Source organism: Lissotriton vulgaris, chromosome 2_1, assembly GCF_964263255.1.
Source record: "Lissotriton vulgaris chromosome 2_1, aLisVul1.2, whole genome shotgun sequence".
Lineage (NCBI taxonomy): Eukaryota > Metazoa > Chordata > Amphibia > Caudata > Salamandridae > Lissotriton > Lissotriton vulgaris.
This window is the reverse complement of record NC_141687.1, coordinates 884,591,396-884,616,854: the sequence shown is the minus strand read 5'-3', so window position 1 is coordinate 884,616,854 and position 25,459 is coordinate 884,591,396. Positions and strand designations below refer to the sequence as shown.

Below are 25,459 nucleotides of genomic sequence, written 5' to 3'. Positions count from 1 at the left end.
CATGCATACATGTACAAACAGGGACCCCCTGTGAACGATACCTATTGGCAGGCCAGGAAAAACACTATTGTAATTAGCACACCCCTGAGCAACTATATAATATTCAACAATGACTGTATAAATTGGCCAGAAGACTAATGAATAAAAAATGTATCTACTTTATTATTAATTTTAACATCTATCATTAAAATTAAGAACATAATGTACAAAATCTGAAAATGGAGCCAAATCGTGAGTGAGCAGTGATTCTCAAAAATGACATGTCCAAATTAACATGATCACAAAATGTGTGGCTCGAGTCGTTGATAGGTCTTCGTAGAATCATTTTTGAAAATCACTTCTCACTCACGATTTAGAACTACTGTTGTCCTGACTTGGAAGGAATTAGACTAAGTTATTAGTGGCAATCTATATTGATGCTGTTATTTTGTTACGTGCATAGATGATTGTATGGAGATATGACTGTCGTCTGATATTTATGTGACTATTTTCACATTTTGTTTAGTATGTTCTTAATTTTAATGATGTTAAATTAATAATAATAAAGCAGATTAATTTTTTATTCATTAGTCTTCTGGCCCATTTATACAGTCATCAATTGTTGTTGAATTATGTACAGTTGCTCAGGGGTGTTATAATTACAGTGCCAAATTCATACAAGCATTCCCAGCCATCTTAAGCCATCTGCTAAAGTTGATGATTTTTGTAACTTGCATATGCTAATGATTGTGAGACATGGATATAAATGTTTATGAAAACTCAAAAAAGTAAACATTGTGGAAGATGATAAAAAAAAAGGATTTTCCTGGCTGAACTTCTGATGTTTCACTGTAAAATGGACTTAAAAAGTTTACATATGAGTTAGTTGAATATACAAATGTACATCATAGTTTCTTTGATTTGTCTTTTTAGATAACCCGTAAATAACACTGTTTTCCAGGGGCAAGTCAGACTTACAACTGGAAATGTTCTCTTCAAAGCAGGTTGACATTGTGTCCTAGAAATACTCGCTCAATCTAAAACACTTCTAAGACTGTTTTTCCCAATCTAAAACATGCATAGCATCTTGCAACAAAGCAAGTAAACCCATTCAATTAATGTCTTGTACTCTGCTTCTTAAAACTGGTAGACCCCCTGTGTGCCGCTAGATGAAAATATACTGGGGATTCCTGGTACAGTACGGACAGTGCCTACCCTTATTTGAATCCTCCTGGCCACATCAACCACTGGGTTATGTATTGGTGGGGTCATGCAAGTAGACTTCAGAGATGGCCTTTTTAACCAGCTGATGACAGGTGAGTGCATACTGCCGGAGCAGTGCCTGCACTTGTTTCTCATTTGCCTGCAACCCAAGTCGACTCTGCTCATATCCACATTCCATAGCTTTGCTTTTCTATTCAAATATCATTTAAGTGGTGACACAGAACCTTGTCCCCTGTCTGCCTTATTTCTTCCACCTCTCAATTCATTTTCACTGCGGTGCCAATGACATCTTCCATCTTTGGTGTGCATGAGTTTATGACAATATTTTATTGCAGCATTTATCTTAAACAAATAGGTGTTAGCACCTCAGCAAGAGGCATGTGTTGTAAATAAATCGGAATTAACACCTTCAGCGCGGCGCGAATTCTGGCGCTGTGCTGAAGGTTCTAAGAAACGGGCGTGGCCATGACGGAACGGTTCCGTCATAAGCACAGCCCAACCGGCGCTCATGACGGAACTGTTCCGTCACAAGCATCGAAGGGGTTAAAAGCATGAGTGGTAGAACTACATCTCTATTCCTCCTCTATATTTTTTTAATGTTCCACCGAATGATGAGAATTGCAATTCAATTCTTTTACAAATATTCTTGTTAATATCTTCAAATATTCACTGGCTTGGGTGTCGATGTGATCCAATGGTAGAACTGTAGCATAGAAACAAATTTGAACCAAAGTACTATAAAGCTCTGCAGTGGTAGGAGTTTAATTGTTCCGCTGTTCGTTAAACAATAAGGCCAAGTCACATACACAATCATGAGTACTTCTGTAGTACTACTTCATATACTTTTAAATGGTTTGTTAAGTTGGCCCCAAACTATCTCAAATAGTGCTGTTAAGGGAATCATCATAAACAGTTATAACCTATAAAAAAGACTGTACTCTTTTTGCAATTTCCCTAATTGGCGAGTGGACATTTTCGTTCTAATTCACACAAGGCATTTTAAGAGTGGGTAAAGTAATATTCCTGTTTTACTTTATGCATTCATAGGTTCCTTTGTGAATTGAACCCTGATTTGACTAAATTCTCACATCTCTGTTCTGAGTGTAGTGTATTTAAGGGGAAAGTCACAAGTTTGTGACATTGCTGGACTGTAGCCATTGGGTTTGTAATCTTATACGGTGTGATCAGAACTGTAGATAAGATCACACTTATGGTAATTACACTGCAGGGCTATATGTTGTGCTTTTCATTTTTGAGGGAAACCCACATTTTTATTTTAAAAGATTGGAATTTTAGACACCTTGTTAAAAGGACAACTCAGACATGCCATACGAGATTTTTCAATCTTTCATAGTTGTGGGAAAATACTTAGTTTGAGCTCTGCTGGAGATCAAGAGAGGAAAACACAGGGCGGGCACATGTTGGTTACTTATTTTCCTTGAGGTACTGTTTCACTGAAGTAGTAGTCCTAGAAGTCATATGCTCAGATAATTTAGAAAGAAACCTAAATATTTTATGTTTTGCAGTATCGTACCTTCCCGCCACTAGTAAAGTCAAGAACATTTGAAAAAGATCACTTTCTCCTAGTATAAGCATTGCCTTGAAGAAGGGTCATGGCATTATGCATGATGTTTCAATGGTTTATGTTGATAACCACCAAACACTTCCTTTGAAATAATTAGCTTAACATTTCACTTTGTTTAACCTTTTTATTTTTTAGTGCATTTTTTAGCAAGCAAATAATGAATCTTCATTTAATCTGATGTTCTTTCTTTTGATTGTTTTAGAACAGTAGATTTTTTTTTAATATTGTTTCTTCTCAGTAAGCTCAAACATAGATGTTTAAGTAGTTGACCATTAATAAAACAAGGAAGTTGACATTAAAACAATTATTTTAACTGTGTCATTTCAGCTCTGATAGATTTAGAAATGCACATTGTTCCTTCTTAGTAAGCATAAGGATAGATGTTTAGGTAGCTGGTAACACTCAACAAAGATGGGATGTAGGCATAGCACAAAAATGTTTACCTTTTCATTTCAGCTAGAATGTGGGCCCAGCCCCACTCCCCGCCTCTCTTTTGGGTTGGTGGCTATGCCAGAGTGGGGTGGTGTAGGAAATCAGAATGGTGGTTAAACTTCTGCCTTCATGATGTGCAGTTCTATCAAATTCTAAATGGCCACCTGGTGAGATTCGCCTGGTGGCAGCCTCAACAATGACACTGGAACTATGAGGTCCTGGGAAATTCCAGTGATCCTTAGGCCATGCACACCTGTGTAGTCCAAGTGATTACCCTGTTCAGGAAGAGCACCCACCTCTCCCTAGCTTGAAGGAATTCTCAGATTGTGGTGTGGCTGTGGAGAGAGATGCACACCCATCATAAGAGCAGCATATTTGATTATCGAAGTCTCCAGTCTACTACACCTCCTCCAAAGTAGTCCAGATTGGTTGGTAATTTCTACTTTCACTGCAAAATTCTAATCTTCCTGGCAACTTTAAGTCTGCAGATGAAGACTCGTCTTTGTTGACGGTTTGGTCGGATCCCCATATTTCCAATCCCAAATTTTGACGGCGGGTAACGAGCGAAGGCTAGATTGCTTTGCCCCCAAATGATAAATCAAGACCTTTGTTGGTTTTAGACCTGTGCTATTTTACGTTTGTGGATACCTCTCTGACGCATGGCATCGCATATGTGGTTTTGTGGGTGAGATTGCAATTTGTTTTCCATGAGAATCAAATAATTGGCCTGTGCCATTGACTAGACAAACACACAAACAACAATTGATGGAGGAATGTTACACAATGGCAAAACATTCACCCCAAGTCACAGATCTGGGTTTAATCCATTGTTATTTTGCTCACCACACCACCCCAGTTCAGACATGGCCATATGCAAATCAGTCTTGACCGTGTGCCTCATGGGAACAGTCCAGCCCGAACTGCCAAGCAATGTCTTCCCTGGACCTGAATCAAGCATCCTAGGACCGGTTTCTGGCTATCAGCCAGGATAGCTTGATTCCAGTGGCATGGAGAGCACGGGACTCACATCGGAACATACACGTCCCACTCAGGGTGACAAATGCAAAAACAAAAATTGATAGACGGAATGTTGCACAATGGCAAAACATTCACCCCCAGTCACAGATCTGGGGTTAATCCATTGTTATTTTGCTCACCACACCACCCCAGTTCAGACATGGCCATATGCAAATCAGTCTGGACCCTGTGCCTCATGGGAACAGTCCAGCCCGAACTGCCAAGCATGGCTGATGAGGATTATGAATCTAAAACGGGTCCCAGGATGCTTGTTTCCGGTCCAGGGAAGACATGGCTTGGCAGATTAGGCTGGACTGTCCCATGAGGCACAGGATCAGACTGAATTGCATATGGCCATGTCTGAACTGGGGTGGTGGAGTGTGCTAAAGAATGGTGATGGATTAAACCCAGATCAGTTGACTTGGGGTGAGTGTTTGATTTGCTCAAACACTCCGTTAATCATCTCCTTTGGTATCGCTTTGTTTGCCCTAAGTTGGCAGGGTATGCCCAGACGTGGGTCCCTTGCTCACTCTACCACTGGATTCAAGATAGCCTGGCTGATGAGGATTATGAATCTGAAACCGGTCCCAGGATGCTTGTTTCCAGTCCAGGGAAGACATGGCTTGGCAGTTCGGGCTGGACTGTTCCCATGAGGCACAGGGTCAGACTGATTTGCATATGGCCATGTCTGAAGTGGGATGCTGGAGTGAACTAAAGAATTGTGATGGATTAAACCCAGATCAGTTGACTTGGGGTGAGTGTTTGATTTGCTCAAACACTCTGTCCATCATCTCGTTTGGTACACTTTGTTCGCCCTAAGTTGGCAGGGTATGCCCAGACTTGGGTCCCTCGTTCACTCTGCCACTGGATTCAAGATAGCCTGGCTGATGAGGATTATGAATCTGACCCCGGTCCCAGGATGCTTGTTTCCGGTCCAGGGAAGACATGGTTTGGCAGTTCGGGCTGGACTGTTCCCATGAGGCACAGGGTTAGACTGATTTGCATATGGCCATGTCTGAACTGGGGTTGTGGAGTGAGCTAAAGAATGGTGATGGATTAAACCCAGATCAGTTGACTGGGGGTGAGTGTTTGATTTGCTCAAACACTCCGTCCATCATCTCCTTTGGTATCGCATTGACTAGACAAATGGCAGTTATTGGGAATAATTATCATCATCTGCCAGAATAAGATTCTGTGATCTGCTTCTGTTTTTCACCATATTGCACCCTTATTCGTAGAGTCAAGTTTACTGTAATTTCGGAATATTTTCTGAAGAGACCAAGCTTAGTTTAGCTTTGCGCAGTGGCAGTATCGTAGCTAATGAGGTTTAACTGAGGCGCGATTATTGCTTATTGAAAACTAAAAAAAAAGAGAGACCAAGCTTAGTTGCTTAATAATATCCATTTTTTAGGTCTCCTGGCGTTTAACAGCGCGTCAGCGCTGTGTCCGCCAGGAGATCTTTTGTCAGCGACTCGCAGTCCCAGGAGACAGGCCAGGTCACGCGCATCCTTCCAGGCGATTTGTAGCTGGAACGCGCGCTGTGGCCTGGCGCTGTCTCCTGGGAAGCGCAAGCACAACACACGCATGCGCATACACACACACAAGCGCCCATGCACGCACGCACATACATACATACAGAGACACCCCCCCTGACACACACACGCGCGCACACACACACACACGTGCACCGAGGCCCCCCCCCCCTCCCTCCCTCCCTCCCCCGCCGTCACCGTCGCACGCATACATACACACACGAGCATACACGCACACACACGAGCATACACGCACACACACACACACAAGTGCACCAAGCCCCCCCCAGCCTTTTTTTGAACTTACCTGGCCAATGTCGGGGACTCTGCTCAGCACGCGGCGCCCAACCTCCTGCTGGCGCGGCCCCGGGGCTCCACACCGCTCACAGGAGCCCCGGGCCGCGAGACGCAACGACTCCGCCTGCCTTCTCTTCCGCTCTGAACGTGGCTCCGCCCCCGTCACAGGCGAACGTGCCTGACTTCCGGGGCGGCCGCGGCGGCATTCCGGGGGCATACTAGCTAGCATTGTAACATTGTAAAGTCTATGGCAGTAGCCAAAGCCTGAAACCAAATAATTTCTCCTCTTCATAGAAAAGCAATTGGAAAAACCGAACGTGGGTCCGGAAATGGTTTGGCCATTTTGCTGATGCTGGGAAAATATAACGGAAGCCCCTTTTAGTAATTCCACCACTATTTTCTAATTACAAAAGTTAATGCCATCATGGCATTTGGACACGGTTATTACAAGATGATTTTTGGGATAATCAAAGAGGCCACAGAAAGAAAAACAGTTTATTTCTGGTAATGAAGAGTAGTCACTCTACATGATGGTGAAATAATTAATATTAGCTGAAGTAGCCTGCACTTCAAGCACTAAGCAACCAGAGGCTACACGTCCAGTGCAGAGTAGTGAGTGCAGAGTAGTGAGTGCAGAGTAGTGAGTGCAGAGTAGTGAGTGCAGAGTAGTGAGTGCAGAGTAGTGAGTGCAGAGTGCTGAGTGCAGTGTAGTAAGTGCAGTGTAGTGAGTGCAGAGTAGTGAGTGCAGAGTAGTGAGTGCAGAGTAGTGAGTGCAGAGTGCAGAGTAGTGAGTGCAGAGTAGTGAGTGCAGAGTAGTGAGTGCAGAGTAGTGAGTGCAGAGTGCTGAGTGCAGTGTAGTGAGTGCAGTGTAGTGAGTGCAGAGTAGTGAGTGCAAAGTAGTGAGTGCAGAGTGCAGTGTAGTGAGTGCAGTGTAGTGAGTGCAGTGTAGTGAGTGCAGTGTAGTGAGTGCAGAGTAGTGAGTGCAGAGTAGTGAGTGCAGAGTAGTGAGTGCAGAGTAGTGAGTGCAGAGTAGTGAGTGCAGAGTAGTGAGTGCAGAGTAGTGAGTGCAGAGTAGTGAGTGCAGAGTAGTGAGTGCAGAGTAGTGAGTGCAGAGTAGTGAGTGCAGAGTAGTGAGTGCAGAGTAGTGAGTGCAGAGTAGTGAGTGCAGAGTAGTGAGTGCAGAGTAGTGAGTGCAGAGTAGTGAGTGCAGAGTGCAGAGTAGTGAGTGCAGAGTGCAGAGTAGTGAGTGCAGAGTGGTAATGCAGAGTTGTAATGCAGAGTGGTAATGCAGAGTAGTGAGTGCAGAGTGGTAATGCAGAGTAGTGAGTAGTGAGTGCAGAGTAGTGAGTGCAGAGTAGTGAGTGCAGAGTATTGAGTGCAGAGTATTGAGTGCAGAGTAGTGAGTGCAGAGTAGTGAGTGCAGAGTGAGTGATGCAGAGTGGTAATGCAGAGTGGTAATGCAGAGTAGTGAGTGCAGAGTAGTGAGTGCAGAGTAGTGAGTGCAGAGTAGTGAGTGCAGAGTAGTGAGTGCAGAGTAGTGAGTGCAGAGTAGTGAGTGCAGAGTAGTGAGTGCAGAGTAGTGAGTGCAGAGTAGTGAGTGCAGAGTAGTGAGTGCAGAGTAGTGAGTGCAGAGTAGTGAGTGCAGAGTAGTGAGTGCAGAGTAGTGAGTGCAGAGTAGTGAGTGCAGAGTAGTGAGTGCAGAGTGGTAATGCAGAGTAGTGAGTGCAGAGTGGTAATGCAGAGTAGTGAGTGCAGAGTAGTGAGTGCAGAGTAGTGAGTGCAGAGTAGTGAGTGCAGAGTAGTGAGTGCAGAGTAGTGAGTGCAGAGTAGTGAGTGCAGAGTAGTGAGTGCAGAGTGCAGAGTAGTGAGTGCAGAGTAGTGAGTGCAGAGTGGTAATGCAGAGTTGTAATGCAGAGTTGTAATGCAGAGTGGTAATGCAGAGTGGTAATGCAGAGTGGTAATGCAGAGTAGTAGTGCAGAGTAGTGAGTGCAGAGTGGTAATGCAGAGTTGTAATGCAGAGTTGTAATGCAGAGTGGTAATGCAGAGTGGTAATGCAGAGTAGTGAGTGCAGAGTGGTAATGCAGAGTAGTGAGTAGTGAGTGCAGAGTAGTGAGTGCAGAGTAGTGAGTGCAGAGTAGTGAGTGCAGAGTAGTGAGTGCAGAGTATTGAGTGCAGAGTATTGAGTGCAGAGTAGTGAGTGCAGAGTAGTGAGTGCAGAGTGAGTGATGCAGAGTGGTAATGCAGAGTGGTAATGCAGAGTGGTAATGCAGAGTGGTAATGCAGAGTGGTAATGCAGAGTGGTAATGCAGAGTGGTAATGCAGAGTGGTAATGCAGAGTGGTAATGCAGAGTAGTGAGTGCAGAGTAGTGAGTGCAGAGTAGTGAGTGCAGAGTAGTGAGTGCAGAGTAGTGAGTGCAGAGTAGTGAGTGCAGAGTAGTGAGTGCAGAGTAGTGAGTGCAGAGTAGTGAGTGCAGAGTAGTGAGTGCAGAGTAGTGAGTGCAGAGTAGTGAGTGCAGAGTAGTGAGTGCAGAGTGGTAATGCAGAGTAGTGAGTGCAGAGTGGTAATGCAGAGTAGTGAGTGCAGAGTAGTGAGTGCAGAGTAGTGAGTGCAGAGTAGTGAGTGCAGAGTAGTGAGTGCAGAGTAGTGAGTGCAGAGTAGTGAGTGCAGAGTAGTGAGTGCAGAGTAGTGAGTGCAGAGTAGTGAGTGCAGAGTAGTGAGTGCAGAGTAGTGAGTGCAGAGTAGTGAGTGCAGAGTAGTGAGTGCAGAGTAGTGAGTGCAGAGTGGTAATGCAGAGTGGTAATGCAGAGTAGTGAGTAGTGAGTGCAGAGTAGTGAGTGCAGAGAAGTGAGTGCAGAGTAGTGAGTGCAGAGAAGTGAGTGCAGAGAAGTGAGTGCAGAGTAGTGAGTGCAGAGAAGTGAGTGCAGAGTAGTGAGTGCAGAGTAGTGAGTGCAGAGTAGTGAGTGCAGAGTAGTGAGTGCAGAGTAGTGAGTGCAGAGTAGTGAGTGCAGAGTAGTGAGTGCAGAGTAGTGAGTGCAGAGTAGTGAGTGCAGAGTAGTGAGTGCAGAGTAGTGAGTAGTGAGTGCAGAGTAGTGAGTAGTGAGTGCAGAGTAGTGAGTGCAGAGTAGTGAGTGCAGAGTAGTGAGTGCAGAGTAGTGAGTGCAGAGTAGTGAGTGCAGAGTAGTGAGTGCAGAGTGCAGAGTAGTGAGTGCAGAGTAGTGAGTGCAGAGTAGTGAGTAGTGAGTGCAGAGTAGTGAGTGCAGAGTAGTGAGTAGTGAGTGCAGAGTAGTGAGTGCAGAGTAGTGAGTAGTGAGTGCAGAGTAGTGAGTAGTGAGTGCAGAGTAGTGAGTGCAGAGTAGTGAGTGCAGAGTAGTGAGTGCAGAGTAGTGAGTGCAGAGTAGTGAGTGCAGAGTAGTGAGTGCAGAGTAGTGAGTGCAGAGTAGTGAGTGCAGAGTAGTGAGTGCAGAGTAGTGAGTGCAGAGTAGTGAGTGCAGAGTAGTGAGTGCAGAGTAGTGAGTGCAGAGTAGTGAGTGCAGAGTAGTGAGTGCAGAGTAGTGAGTGTGCAGAGTAGTGAGTGCAGAGTAGTGAGTGCAGAGTAGTGAGTGCCCAACCCACTCGCGGTAGCTTGCCTCGCTTTATGTCTCTCTCCACACGCCTAGCGGCCGCCACTTCTCACCTCCTTTGCAGAGTAGGCCTCAGCTAGCTTCGTGCTCCATCTACCAGTTCGGGCCGAATTTGCAATCGGCACCCTGGGCAGTTCTTTCAGGGCTTGCGGGTAGGTCTCTGTGCCCCACGGGGGGGTGGGGGGGAGAAACACCAACCTCAGCGAGCAGCTCCGACTTCACCCGATGGGCACACCAGGCCGCAGGTTGCCTCGTGGCACGGCCTACACCTCCTCGGGCTCGCGTGATGTTCCCAGGCGGAATGTCAATAACTCAAACTTTAATGCTCCGAGATCTATTGCACTGCAAATGCTGGTGAGGTGCCCTAGGGGGAGGAGGAGGCCGTTGTTTTGGGTTTGCGGACAGTCGCAGAATCGAAAGCAGACTTTCAGTGAGTGTTTTTTTCATTTATTTTTTAAATCGACTGTTATGACTATGCTTTTGTCCCTGCCTGTTCAGCTTCATTACAATAGCGATTGCGAAAGCTATCAATTTCAGTGCTACTTTTTCTTGCAGCATTTACCATCTTTATACAACAATTCAGAGTTTGATAACAAATTAATGTAACACATTGTAATATACAATGCCAATAGCTCAAACTTTAAAGCTGGGAGACCTATTGCATTGTAAATGCTTGTTTTGTAAAGTGGCCGAAGTTCTTTGACTTTTCATCAGTTCTGTAGGCTTATATATGAGGCCTCTTCTATTTAGATGATAACCCGAAATACACAATAATTACAACAGTACAAGCCAGGATGTAAAGCATTGCTTGCTACTGGCAATTATGGCTGCACAAATACGCCCCCCTTATAAAAAAATCCTAGACCATACATTTGCCTTTTTGATATACAATTAAATGTCGGCATACTTAACATGTCACGCTACAACTATTAGAAAATACGTGTTTTGCTAGTTGTAGCCCCTGAAGAGGCAGCATGTATGTACAGGATTGTGTCGGTTTGTTCAAATTATTGTAGATTGCATGCTGATTTTAAGACCTATGGCCAGTCAGTGCAGAGAGTGTGGTTTAAACGCTTCTTTTTGGGATTTCCTTTGAAAACAAAGTTTAAACAGCAGATGAGAGATCATGACAGTCACAATAGGGCAAGCTTTTGGGGTTAGCAAGCTTTTGGGGTTATTTTAGGGTGAGATGATTAGAGTAATTGAGAGGTTTACGGTTATGGATAAAGGTATGGTTGCAGATTAATTTAGGGTTAGAGTTAGAATTAAGTTAACGGTTATAGTTAATTTTGGATTAAGGGTTCGAAATCTAAGTGGAAAATGAAAATAATGGTAATTTAAAGCCAAGTGATTCATCCAAATGCCCGTTTCAATGGAGATGTATGATTCCAACCCATTTGCCTCCTTTTGTTTTCTAACTAATGTATTCAAAACCTTCATATACAATCAATTTGTCACTCAGACTAGAGTACACACATTAGAATGTTACAATAATATTTGTATTTAATCCTGTATAATGCTGTGCAGTGATTTCCTACGAATTGATCTGTGTGATGAAATGCTCTTCAGATCCTCACAGGTGTGATGAGTTGAATGCCAGAAGGTCTCAGGGGTCATTGTGATTTAAGAAAATAGTTTAAATGTATCTACTATTGTTCTACTGTATTATAATTTCAAGTTAGATACAGAACCATTGTAATTATAGCACATCATGTTCTTGGCTGGGGTATAATTTTCTTCTCCATTTACTTTTATGTATTTGTAGTTGGTGGAGATTATCTTGTTTTGCTTCCTGCTCTATTATTACAAAGAGAAGAATGCACAGTATATCGTCATTATTCTGCTTCTGGTGGCATTGTTAGGTAGGTATTTATTGCATTTTTATATTGCTGACTTGAAGTATTGGTCTCAAAATGAAAACACGCATTTGCAATGCAATAGGTCTTGCATTTGCGAAATTCTAAGTTATTGGCATTGTACATGACTATGCCTTTTATTTATATGTGTTCTAAACCAACACATAGAGAAACGGTTTGTCATTTACAATGCCAGTAGCTCAAAGTCTTGCAAATGCTAGACCTGTTGCATTGCAAATGCTTGTTTAAAGTTAGAACCGATTGCTTGAAACATTTGGCAGGCCATTTGTAGCCTGTGCGTGGCATTTTGCGAACATCACTTTATGACAAGCGCAGGTAAAAACGAGGTGAAAACTGGACTTACTTGCAATGGCTTAGGGCTTTTCAGGTTGAGTCCTTTTTGAGTGAGCCACGTGCTATTATTAGTCCACTGCCTCCTTTTCTCAACATATATGTGCGTGCTGTTCAGTCAGTGTTCCTATCGGAATGACACGATTTTCTGAAAATGAAAATGTATTATCCTGAGCACTGTGCCAAACTCTGAATGGTTGAAATAATTCAGCAGTTCCCCAGCTGTAGGCAGTTGTGTTGTATGGTTTGTCATTCAACATATTTGAGACTGACAGATTTCCTACATGCTGATCCATGAGCGCTCTCGAAGTTCATCCCTGGCTTCATAGTTCTCCATTTATAAGGATGCAATGATATTCAGCAGTGCTAGAAGTAAGAGTGGGGATGGTGCTGCGGCCCATACCCCCATATTCCCCTGATGTTTCATTAGAGAATCAATAATAAAGACTTTTGTTGGTCCTCTGGCATTTACTTAAATTTCCAGTTCAATACTGTTGCTTTGATAGCAAATGTAAGGTATGTTACCACTTTAGTGAACTTTATTCTGAGAAAGTAGAAGGCAAAATTACAAGGGGCAAGCATGCCCGAGATTTTATCTCACATAAAAATAAAGACGTGCCTTCTTTGTGAAATACTGCACAAATATTTCGAAACCTATTTCAGCCCCATGTAGAGTACAAACAAGGCTCTTAAGTCACAGGATGTCGATGTACAGCAGACATCGCTTCTGTTGGACACCGCAAGTGTTAAACTAGCATGAAAGCCAGGGGCTTGGCCTCCATTTGTACAGGTGGTGCAATGGCTCTGGGGTCCAGATGCCCGAGGGCACCACTGAACCCTGATTTTAGCAGGAGGGGGGCATTTCCATCCTTGCCCTCGGGACCATGAGGTACTAGCTACGCCACTGTGGAAGCAGGCCACAATTTAGGAGTGCTGTCCTGAGATACACGCCCGATACTTAACTATAAAGTGTTCCATATGTCAAAAATTCTTTTGGGGTGGAGAATTCTTATTTCGGCAAACCTTCCTGTAGAGTTCACTTGCTATGCCCGTTCCTTTAGTACAATATGGGACCGGAGTTAACTTTCCACGGCTTGCTTTTTTTTTCCCACTCAAGCCCTTAACTGCACCCTTTCGGTCGTGCTTTTTTGGCTAATGAAGCTCAATTTCCAGTTCCCAGGCACCAGGGTCCAGATTTTTAAACGACTTTCTATTTGCAAAGACTGAATTTGCTATGCATAAAAATGCTTTGGGGTTCACGAATAAAATTTCGACTTGCAAAGAAAGTATTGCATTACTCACCTTTTGCAAATCGCAAGGGAGACAAGAAGGTACAGAGGCATCCACTATTCGGTGCGGTTCCCAACATCAAACACATATGCATTGTGACCGGTTGAAAAGTGTAAGCTGGTACTGCCCCCGGCTTTCGCGCTGGTAGTTACAAATAACAGGTTTAACCCAAATAAGCCTCTGGGACCTGGGTAACTACCATGGTCTCATGACAAAAGCCGGGAGAAAGAATACCTCATGATTACCTTCACGTAAAAGTGCATCCGTTCACGTCATCGTAAACGGAGCACTGGAAGGTTGAGCCCCTAAGTATGGAATCATCATGATGTGCAGTTCGCGCCATGACAGTCGCTAGATGCCAGCAGAATGAACTGCAGAAATGCCGAGTCATAAAAGTGACTCAATGAAGAAAGACTATTCGAAACAAGATTGGAGCACTTCCCCACCCTTGGAAAATAATGTTTTTCAAAGAAACACAATAAAACAAAAGTAGCGCTTCACTGGCAAACTCTATAAAGTGGCGCTAATGTTTTGTTGTGAATCAAACCAATCTGGCCACTTTGAGACCACTATGTCTTGTTTTATTTAGTTAGTTATTTATGTATTTGTCATATTTTGAACCTTTCCCTGAGGCTGCACTTTGGAATAGAAAAATTTCAGTAAAGACGGCATTTTCAGCAAAAGAGGTTTTCTATTTTGGATCAGTTTCACAAGGGAACAAATACACGAAAGGAGAAAAGAAAGGGAGAAAACCCTGATTGTTAAACTCACGGTTTTCACTAGGTGAGAGGGAGCTCGACAGAGAGGGAAGAAGTGGAACAAGAAAGTGAGATAGTGGTGTGTGCTTGCTGGGCAGCGGCAGCGAAGCCACGACGGTGAAAGCATTTGAAAGCTGATCCAAAACAGATGGCAGGCTGCTGAAGCTGCTCAATTTGGAGCTAGAGAATAGGGTTTGAGCGTGTGCATGGTCTGCTTTATTTAATAATAAACAGGGATCTCGGAGTGGGGGTGGAGAGAGACAAACTAAAAAAACAATACACATGGAGGTGGAGACAGGTACAATACAAAAACACGAGAAATGTAGCATCTGATACCAAGTACAACAAACATGCGAGGAGGTGGCTCAACAAATAAAGCTGCTGACTTTGGAGCAAAAAAAAAGGGTTCTAGCCTCAGTATGGGCTGCATCTATTAAGTGTGATTTAATTATGACTAAATTAAACTTAAATAAATAAATAGGGTCGGGTAAGTGCAGGAATCTGCTAGATGTAGAAATGCAAGCAGCAAAGAAAAAAGTAGTCCCTGATTAAAAAGATAACAGCGTAAGTTAACTGTAGTTGGTCCATGCTGCTTCCTCCAGAAAGGAAAGAAAAAGGAAGTGATGTGTCGGACCACAAGCCAACAATGAGCAAGATAAGAACAGCAATGCCAAATTCCACAAATGGCAAGTGACAAAACAAAGACAATTGCAATGGGTGGAGTTTCAGTAGTAATACTGATTACTTGATGCCTCGCAGAGGCAGCGCATGCGCTGCTCTATACGAGACTTAATGAAAATGCACTTCCTTATTGGAGGTGTGCATACATTTTGCAGATGAAAATAATGTACAAAAAGAAAATGAGGCAATGAGAAACACATTTAAATGATATAGGATAATACGAGAGGCTCCAAAATATTAATTGTTTTGTTAAGTAGGGAGCTTGGCTAAGTATAGAATCCGCCCTACCCAGATCCCACAACCAGTCCATAATAGACATTTTCTTTTGCCTAGTGAGTTACTTTATTTGACTTGATAACAAAAGGAATGATTTAATTCCTAAGAAGAACATTTCTGAAAAAAGCATAGCCCTCTTTTATGACCATATACTTGCCTACATCCCAAAAACAAACAAAAAAATCATATAAATGATGCAATTGTAGAAGAATTTTGCTAAAGTTAAGAGTCAGACCTTTTCAACCAACTTTCAATCTGCCTGCTATTGAGGAAGGACATTGCACTGTCTGCCCTATTTAGGGTGAACTGTGTAATGTAATTTTTCCTGTGCGTCACCATAAGCAAAAACCTGACCATGAGGGACAGAAAAAAATATAATGAACCTATCCTCCCCAACCCCGTGAAGGGAAAGAACTCCCAAATTGTGTTTGTAGGGGAGGGGGCTTTGTTTTTTTCCTGAAACTCCTTTTATGGAAGTTTGTTTCATGAATACAAAAACTTTGGAAAATTTTGGTAAACAACATCAAACCAACAGCTGCTGTCCACTAAGATTTTGAACATTGAACAAGGACAGCTGTGACAGTGGCTCATTTCAGTGTATCTAGATGACATCTGGGTTGGCATTCAACTCTGAATTTGACAGATACTAGTTTGTCAGGATGGCAGACATAATGCTTTTGGCCACTCTGACAGATAACTTATGGTCCGTCAATCTATAAATCAGGCCCAGATTTTCAAATAATTCAACTAGCCTACTACCTATAAAATCCTTTAGAAACATATGCTAATGTTAAATTGGGAGGTCTCTGGTGGGCAGAGGTGAGTACTTCTGTCCCAGCCGGGACCTGCCTCCTGTAGTTAGGATAGGGGGTTATGCCCTTAGTAGAATCACCAAGCAGTCAGACTGAACCTCGAGGGCCAGTGTAAAGCATTTATGATCATGTACAGTAATATTTTGCCACACTACAAACGGACACCACACCAGTTTTCTATGAAAATATAGTATCCTTTATATATTGATTTATCACAAGGCCCAATAACAGTACAAATCCACAATAAGGTAAGAAGGTTGGGGCGACTGTTCAGGGGTTGAAGATGGGGATGGGGTCAGTTCCGGTTGGGTTCGAGTAGCTAGGGTGACTCGGACACTCACAGTCAAAGATTAGGGGTGCGATTCTCCAGGTACGAGCCGCGACAAAGTCAGCAGAGCTCGTGATGGTGAAATGCCTTGCGTACAGGAGGGACGAGTGTCAGGGTACGAGCTGCGACGAAGTCAGCAGGGCTCATGATGGTGAAATGCTTTGCGTACTGGTGGTATGATTCTCAAGGTACGAGCCGTGACGAAGTCAGCAGGGCTCATGATGGTGAAATGCTTTGCGTACTGGTGGTATGATTCTCAAGGTACGAGCCGTGACGAAGTCCGCAGGGCTTGTGATGGTGAAATGCTTTGCGTACAGGAGGTATGATTCTCAAGGTACGAGAAGCGACGAAGTCAGCAGGGCTCGTGATGCTGAAATGCTTTGCGTACCAGATGTACAATCCGTGAGCAGCGACGAAGTCAGCAGGGCTCTCTCGTGTCCAACAACGATCTGCTCTCCCGTTCAAGGGTTCCCCAGTTATATCTCAAAAGGTCTCTGAAGTCTTTCATCAGGTAGGGTGTTCCCCTCAACCCCGGTTTCTCTTGTTCCTAGTCTTTTCCAGATGTCACCCCTGTCCTTTGAAGGAGGGAGGTCGGGGTGTCAGACGCTCAGCGGGAAGTGGGGCCGGCATTGTTGCAAGCAGGACACTTGCCAGAAACTACCCGCCTCTCTTGTCTGACGGCAGCCAGCTACCCCCAGGCAGTGGGAGACAACCCAGACATTTTACTACACATCTGGGGCACAATACAAGTTTAGGAATCTAGACATTTTTCTACCAAGGCAATTTCTATGCTCCGGATCTAACCTTCATTCCCAGAAAGGAATGTGTCATATACCCCTGATGTTAGGGACACTAATTTGGAGATTCTACCATTTTCCCCGGGTCAGATACAAGGTTTGTGGTTATGCTTTTGAAAGGGAGCACTTGCACCATGGCCCTGGTTAGCAGGGGTACAGTACTCAGCACGTTTCAGTCCAGCACAAAAAAGGGGTCGTACATGAAGAGGGCGAAAAAGTGGACGGGGGACCCACGTCAAGGATGCCCGGTCTAACACATGTCCCCCGCCCCCCAGCTGAAAGGCGGGAAGAGCTACCCATCCCCTTGGGAGTTCTCCTCACTAAGGCGGAAGAATCTTGACCGACCGTTGGTGTGGTCTGTGCCAGGCCGGTGCTCTACGGTGAAGTCCATCCCCTGTAGGGAAATGGACCATCTCAGCAGTTTTGGATTTTCCTCTCATCTGCATTAACCACCTGAGTGGCCGGTGGTCCTTTTGTACCCTGAAGTGAGCCCCAGGAAAAGCTCCCGCTCAATGGTACTCCATCTCCGTTCCCGGGGTAGTAACCTCCTACTAATGAAGGCTACTGGTTAGTCTAGGCCTTCCTCATTCAGCTGTGAGAGAATCGCTCCTATGCCATGCTCTGAGGCATCTGTCTGGACGACAAATTATTTTGAGAAGTCAGGGGCTCGAAGTACTGGTGCTGTGCACATGGCCGCCTTCAAGGCGTCAAACGCATTCTGACAGGTGGGGGTCCAAAGGACTTTCTTGGGCTGTTTCTTGGAGGTGAGTTTCGTCAAGGCTCCTACAATGCTGCCATATCCCTTGACGAACATTCTATAGTAGCCAGTAAGTCCTAGGAAGGCCTCTGTTTGGGTCGTGGGAGGTTCCCAGGCCAAGATAGCCACACTCTTGGGCTGCAGGGGCACCACTTGGCCGCTCCCTACCTGGTGTCCCAAATACACTACTGACTCTTGGCCAATCTGACACTTACTAGCCTTGATGGTGAGGCCCACTCGGCGCAGGGCCAACAACACTTCCCTAAGGTGTTGCAGGTGTTCGTCCCAGGTGGTACTGATCACTGCAATGTCATCCAGGTAGGCGGCGCTGAACTGCTCCAGCCCCGCCAATACCCGGTTGACCAGTCTCTGGAAGGTGGCAGGGGCATTTTTCATTCCAAAGGGCATTACCCGAAATTGGTAGTGCCCATCGGGGGTGGAGAAGGCTTACCACTCCTTTGCTCCTTCTTTTAAGGCAATCTGCCAGTACCCAGAGGTGAGGTTAAAGGTACTGAGGTACTGGGCAGACCCCAAGCGGTCAATGAGCTCGTCGGCTCTGGGTATAGGGTGAGCGTCTGTTCGGGTAACGGCATTGAGTCCACGATAGTTCACACAGAACCTCAGTTGAGGGGTGGCACCAGGCACTTTAGCTTTGGGGACCAGGACCACGGGGCTGGCCCTCGGACTGTCAGGGGACTCAATTACTCAGAGGGCGAACATTTTGGAGACTTCCTCCTTGATGTAGAACCTGACCTGTCGGTGACCCTGTAAGCCTTGTGCCTCAAAGGCATGCTGTCCCCGGTGTGTACATCGTGGACACACCAACTGGTGACACTGGGGACCAGGGAGAAGAGGTCTGAGAACTGGCTCAATAACTGGCGAAAGTCTTGGTGTTGCTCCGGGGTCAGGGAGGTGGAAAGGCAAACACAGTCTACTGACCCATCTTGTTCCCGAGCACACAGGAGGTCGGGTAGAGGTTCCGTCTCCTCTACCACTCTATCATCGGTGGCTAGGAGCATGCCCCCTTCAGATCTCTCAAAGTGGGGCTTGAGACGGTTTACATTGAGGATCCGTAGGAGGTTCCGGGGGGACTGCAAGTCCACTAGACAGGTGACTTGGCTTTTGCGCTCCACTATCTTGAAGGGGCCGGTCCACTTGTTCTGGAGAGCACAGGTTAGGAATCTAGACATTTCTCTACCAAGGACATTTCTATGCTCCGGATCTAACCTTCATATTCGAAAAGAATGTCTCATATACCCCTGATGTTAGGGACACTAATTTGGAGTTTCTACCATTTTCCCGGGGTCAGATACAAGGTTAGTGGTTATACTTTTGAAAGGGAGCACTTGCACCGTGGCCCTGGTTAGCAGGGGTACAGTACTCAGCGCGTCTTAGTCCAGCACAAGAAAGGGGTCATACATGAAGAGAGCGAAAAAGTGGACGGGGGACTTATGCCAAGTATGCCAGGTCTAACAGCTAACAAGGAGTTTAGATACTGTGGTACACTCTCCTAATGAGAACACTATCTGACATATAAAAATGAATAGCACAGGAGTGACCGCTGCGCCTCTCACCAGGCCGGTCACCCCCTTGCTCCTCCTGCCGCCTCCTGTTCCTACCTGCCAGCCTTGCCGCCTTTTTCCGCCGCCGACGCCCCCCTGGCCCCCCGAGCGGCCCAGCCTCAGCAGAGCTGCCCGCTCGCCAGTTTCCCGCCGCAGCTCGCCACAGGCCCCGCCCACCACTGGCCCATTGGCCGAGCCGCTCCCGCCGCCCAGCTGACCCGCCCTCTCGTCCCCCTTCTTAAGGGGACAGCAAGGAGTGCTCGGGAGTGACCGCTGCGCCTCTCACCAGGTCGGGTCACCCCCTTGCTCCACCTGCCCCCTCCTGCTCCTGCCTGCCAGCCTTGCCGCCTTTTTCCGCCGCCGACTCCCCCCTGGCCCCCTGAGCGGCCCAGCCTCAGCAGAGCCGCCCGCTCGCCAGTTTCCCGCCGCAGCTCGGCACAGGCCCCGCCCCCCACCGGCCCATTGGCCGAGCCGCTCCCGCCGCCCAGCTGACCCGCCCTCTCGTCCCCCTTCTTATGACGCCCTCAGAGCGACCGCGCAGCGGACACGCGCAGCGGAATCGCCGACTGAGCGCCGAAGGTGCGCCAAAGGTAAGCTCGTCTGCGCCCGACCGCGCCCAGCGCCAGGACCCCTGGCCCCCGCAGACCCCAGCCCACCCGCCGGACGTACGACGCCGCCACCCTCAACGCACTCAACGCCGGCCGAATCCCAGGATGCTACCGAGACGCACCCACGGACCCTTCTGCTGCAACTCCTGCAAGTTCACCTGCATCCGGACCTGCACTACTCCAGCACCAACCAAGACCAAGACGAGCAACAGCAGCAGCCACCTGAAAGGCATCCGGCTCAACACCCGCTCCGTCCACAGACACGCCATCGAGCTCTGGAACCTGCTCGACACAACCTCACCAGACGTCGCCTTCCTCACGGAAACCTGGATGAACGCCTCTTCAGCGCCCAACATCGCCATCGCCATCCCAGACGGCTACCAGATCATCCGAAGGGACCGCATCAACCAGACCGGAGGAGGCATCGCCATAATCCACAGGAACACCATCCGCATCACGACAAACACCGACGACACCCTCGCACCCGCCGAGCACCTGCACTTCCAGGTCCACATCAACCCCAAGACCACCCTCAGAGGCACCCTCATCTACAGACCCCCGGGACCACGCACACAATTCAGCGAAGACATCGCCGACTTCATCAGCCCGCACGCCCTCCTCTCCGCTGACTACATCCTCCTTTGGGACCTCAACTTCCACCTGGAGAACAACAACAACCGCAACACCATCACCCTGCTGGACAACCTCGCAAACCTGGGACTCAAGCAGCTGGTCACCACCCCCACCCACTACGCCGGACACACACTCGACCCCATCTTCTCATCCAGCAAGGACATCACCTTCAGCCACGCCACCGGACTCCACTGGACGGACCACAGCTGCGTCCACTTCAGCTTCAGAAGGACCACGATCCACCACCACCAGCAACAGGTTGCACGCAGAAGCTGGAACAAGATCACAGCCAACCAGCTCGCGACCTCCCTGAGCATGAACCCTCCCACCAGCGCAACAAACCCAAGCCAGGCGGCCACCATCCTCGCGAAGTGGATCAGCAACTGCGCAGATGACCTCGCCCCTCTGAAGACCCCGCCTAGCAGACCCGGTAGCAAGAAAGCCCCATGGTTCACCGACGAACTCAAGAGCTCCAAGAAGAACTGCAGAGCTCTCGAGAGAACCTGGCGCAGAGACCCAACACCAGACAACATGACTGCCCTCAAGCTCGCCACCCGAAAACACCACCAACTCATCCACGCCACCAAGAAAACCGCATTCAAGGAACGACTGGACAACAACGCACACAACAGCAAGGAACTCTTCAACATCGTTAAAAAGCTCTCCAACCCCAACGCCGGAAGCAACAACATCACCCCTTCGCAAGACCTCTGCAACTCCCTCGCCTCCTACTTCCACAACAAGATCGCGGACATACACAACAGCTTCAGCACTCAACCGACGCACGCCATGACCGAACCACCGCCCCCCACCACCACCCTCCGCACCTGGACCCCGATCAGCACTCAAGACACCGTCCGCACGATGAACTCCATCCACTCCGGATCTCCTACCGACCCCTGCCCTCACCACGTCTTCAACAAGGCCGACGCTGTCATCGCACCCCACCTGCGGGACATCATCAACACCTCCTTCGACACCGCTACCTTCCCGGAGAGCTGGAAGCACGCCGAACTCAGCGCTCTACTAAAGAAGCCATCGGCCGACCCCACCGACCTCAAGAACTACCGCCCCATCTCGCTGCTCCCGTTTCCTGCAAAAGTCATCGAGAAGACAGTCAACAAGCAGCTGGCCGCCTTCCTCGAGACGAACGGATCCCTTGACCTCTCGCAGTCTGGCTTCCGGGCCAACCACAGCACCGAGACCGCCCTGATCGCAGCCACCGATGACATCCGAGCACTGCTTGACAACGGAGAAACAGCAGCCCCCATCGTCCTAGACCTCTCCGCGGCCTTCGACACTGTCTGCCACCGTACACTAGTGCAGCGACTCAGCAACGTCGGAATCCAGGAGAAGGCACTGGAGTGGATCATCTCCTTCCTCGCCGGAAGGACACAGAGTCCGCCTCCCCCCGTTCAGATCTGAAGCCACCGAGGTCATCTGCGGCGTTCCTCAAGGCTCCTCGCTCAGTCCAACCCTCTTCAACGTCTACATGAGCCCCCTCGCAGACATCGCACGCCAGCACAACCTCAACATCATCTCCTACGCCGACGACACCCAGCTGATTCTCTCCCTCACCAACGACCCCGCCACCGCCAGAGCCAACCTTCACGAAGGGATGAAAGAGGTAGCCGAATGGATGAAGAACAGCCGCCTGAAACTGAACTCGGACAAGACGGAAGTCCTCATCCTGGGATCCTCACCCTCCGCCTGGGGCGACTCCTGGTGGCCCCCCGCCCTAGGCAGCGCACCCAAACCAACAGACCACGCACGCAACCTGGGATTCATCCTGAACTCCTCCCTCTCCATGACCAGACAAGTCAACGCCATCTCCTCGTCGTGCTTCAACATTCTGCGCATGCTACGTACGATCTTCCGGTGGATCCCCACCGAGACCAGGAAGACGGTCACCCAGGCCCTCGTCACCAGCCGTCTGGACTACGGCAATTCCCTCTATGCCGGAACCACCGCCAAACTCCAGAAGAGACTCCAGCGGATCCAGAACGCCTCAGCACGACTCATCCTGGACATCCCCCGTCGCAGCCACATCTCCGGACACCTGAGAGACCTGCACTGGCTCCCAGTCAACAAGAGAATAACCTTCCGACTCCTCACCCACGCACACAAAGCCCTACACAACCAAGGCCCAGGATACCTCAACAGCCGCCTCAACTTCTACGCTCCCAAACGCCAGCTTTGATCGACCGGCCACGCCCTCGCCGCCGTCCCCAGCATCCGAAGAGCCACCACAGGGGGACGGTCCTTCTCCTACCTCGCCGCCAAGACATGGAACTCCCTCCCGACCCACCTCCGCCTGACCCAGGACCACCTCGCCTTCAGGAAGCAACTCAAGACCTTGCTGTTCGAGCAGTAGCCGACCCCCCTCCCCCAGCGCCTTGAGACCCTCTGGGTGAGTAGTGCGCTATATAAATGCTTTGATTGATTGATTGATTGATTGACCGGAAGGAGGAAATTTAGCACTGTAGCCCCGTGAGGGTGAGTGCTTTGATACATTTTTATTATTGTACCAAATGTAACAAGTTGTTGGCTTCATGCTTTGGTCACCTGCACCCAGGGAAATCTAGTAAGTCTGATTAAAGCTTTAGAAAAGCAATACGCTCAATCACATAAAAGCTCACTGAACCACCACTCTTACTACATCTCCCTCCCCCTACAATAAAGGAATTGTGCTGTCTCTTAATCACTTTCAACCTGTGCATCAATAAGTTAGCATCTTGTTTTCTGGTTCAAAAGGTACCATGTACTGGGCATTCCTAGCTGGTCTTGTTACTAGCAAAGTAGCTGATTTTACTTATAAACATTTCAAAGAAGAATTTTGAGCAGTTCACATAAGCGTCTTATGTATTCTTTATTATTCAGAAACATATTCAGAGTTTTTCTACTTTCTGTACCTTTTTAAGTGACTAGCTGAAATACTTTCATGGATTAAACCCCGATAGTGTTGCTTTCAATTAAATTTTTCTTCAGTTCCTTGAGACCAGATTGTTGTTCTCTATGCTTTCTTCTGCATGCATCTCTATTTAAAGAGTATATTTTATATGACCCCCCCCTCTTGTTATTTAACTACAGGTTCTTTGACAGCAGTGACTGTAAAAGCGTTAGCTGGAATGATTATAGTCTCAATACAGGGAAATCTACAACTGGGATACCCTATCTTCTATATAATGTTTGTGAGCATGGTGGCAACTGCCTCATTTCAAGCAACGTGAGTTCATATTTCTTTTCGGAATATATCACAATATAGATGTAGAACAACATACTTAAATAATCTTGGGAAAGTTTCATTTATTGTTTTTTGATGTGCAAATTCAATCTGGTTGTGGCAACCTACATTCCTATTAAAACACTTGTTGATTTGCATTTTTGTCGACTTGTGAAGGTTTTTGACTGAGGCATCACAACTGTTTGATTCTTCTCTGATTGCGAGTGTCAACTACATCCTGTCTACAACAATTGCTATCACAGCAGGTGAGTATTGTGTTGCAGTATGTGGTTTACTCGTACCTTTGTCAATTAAAGTCATTGTTTTGGGCCAAGAATGGATTCCAGATGCTAAATCAAAGCATTAATGTGTTTTTTCTCTACCCCCTATTTTACCTGGTCATTAGCAGAAACCTGGACTACAGTGGCCCTCTCCTAGCCAGACATAGAATGTACTTCACTTCAGATGCTCAGCTAAAACAATACCTTGATTAAAAACTACTGTGGGGAGCCAGTGCTGTATAAGTGTTTCTGCTACGGTTCCACCACTGAAACTGTTTTAGGCAGTAACTCTCTAGAGGCCTCTTTACACTGGCCTTGTAGCACTTAGTGACTCTCTTCATCACCCTCTCCCCTCACTCTCCAAGAACATTAAAGAGATGTAGCAGAGACCACAGTTGGATGTAGGAGGTTCAAGGATCATGGCATACTTTAAATTCGTCATACTTACTTTTTAAAATTAAGCTACATTTTGTGGTGATTATCCGTTTATTTGAACTCCTTTAATTCACAAATACTAGGAATTCACACGTGTAACAGACCATGTGGATCTATTATTTTCCAGTAGTTCTAATTTAATTGTGTGAGTACATCTAAGGGATGTTTACCACAAAGGCAACATTAGCTATATGCCACAGTTTTATTCTTCATGCGGACTCAGTTATGGACATGTTCATTTTACATAAAAGTATAGAGTTACAAAATAACTGACCACTTTTATCTTTTTAAATTGCTGTAAATCAGATGCAAAAATGGGTCTGCCCCCTTTACCAAAAACAATTCAGGGCAAAAAAGGAATTCTGTGTAACCTTATCACATCTTTTCATTTATTGGAATAAAGTAGATTAGAAGAACATCAATGTTTTGACTTGATAAAAAGGAATATGAACCAGCTCAGATTTGCTTTCTTCAAAAGAATGGCTAAAACTGCATGCTTAAACTAGTTTGGCAACCCATCCCATGGGAAGGATCTTTGATGAAGTTTGCAATTCCGTTTAGTAGTATGTGCATGAAGAGGATAGAGAGGGGAGGAGTTCACTTCTTGTTTTAGTAACTGACACATTCTGTCAAACTCTATCTAGCAAAATATAATCGATTTAGAACTCTCAAAATATAATGTGTATGAGCAAATTTTGTTGAGTCAAATATGAGCTAAACAACCTAAAAAGGCAATACAATGGAGTCAACTTATCTGCCCCAATATAAGAATGAATCAAACTTAAGGCTTTCTGACCCACCTGCAAGGCACTAAGGAACAGGTGCCACATCTGTGATTGCTGAAGCTTTCAAATCTCTCTTAGAATCAGTTAAGCCAGTCTCCTCACCATTGATGCTGCCAACTACTTCAAGACAAATGGGAAGAGACTCAGAATTCTCAGCTCATCACTCCAGAACTCACTACAAATCATTGATTAAAGCATGGAGCATTCTTTCTTCAGGGAGAATCGTAAGACCTTCCTGATTCGGCTGAACTTCCGTATTGATAGACATAATGATTGCCCCCTCATCACCCATCTTTTCAGATACCTACTCACATTGCTCCTTTGACCACCCACTTTCC

The 25,459-nt window shown here is 46.6% G+C and overlaps 1 protein-coding gene and 1 pseudogene across 3 annotated transcripts in view; both read left to right on the top strand.

The window, feature by feature from the left end:
* The window catches only part of NIPAL3 (NIPA like domain containing 3), a 190,700-nt gene that overhangs the window by 122,956 nt on the left and 42,285 nt on the right, over positions 1-25,459 (top strand). For all 3 annotated transcript variants that reach the window (XR_015308435.1, XM_086956406.1, XM_086956408.1), the window contains exons 7-9: positions 11,454-11,550; positions 23,488-23,623; positions 23,798-23,886. Coding sequence is in view for 2 of the 3 variants with exons in the window: in XM_086956406.1 (XP_086812532.1) it covers positions 11,454-11,550; positions 23,488-23,623; positions 23,798-23,886 (322 nt within the window). In the remaining variant the exon portion in view is untranslated. The remainder of the gene's footprint in view (positions 1-11,453; positions 11,551-23,487; positions 23,624-23,797; positions 23,887-25,459) is intronic.
* LOC147731358 (U4 spliceosomal RNA) lies at positions 5,529-5,659 on the top strand (annotated as a pseudogene).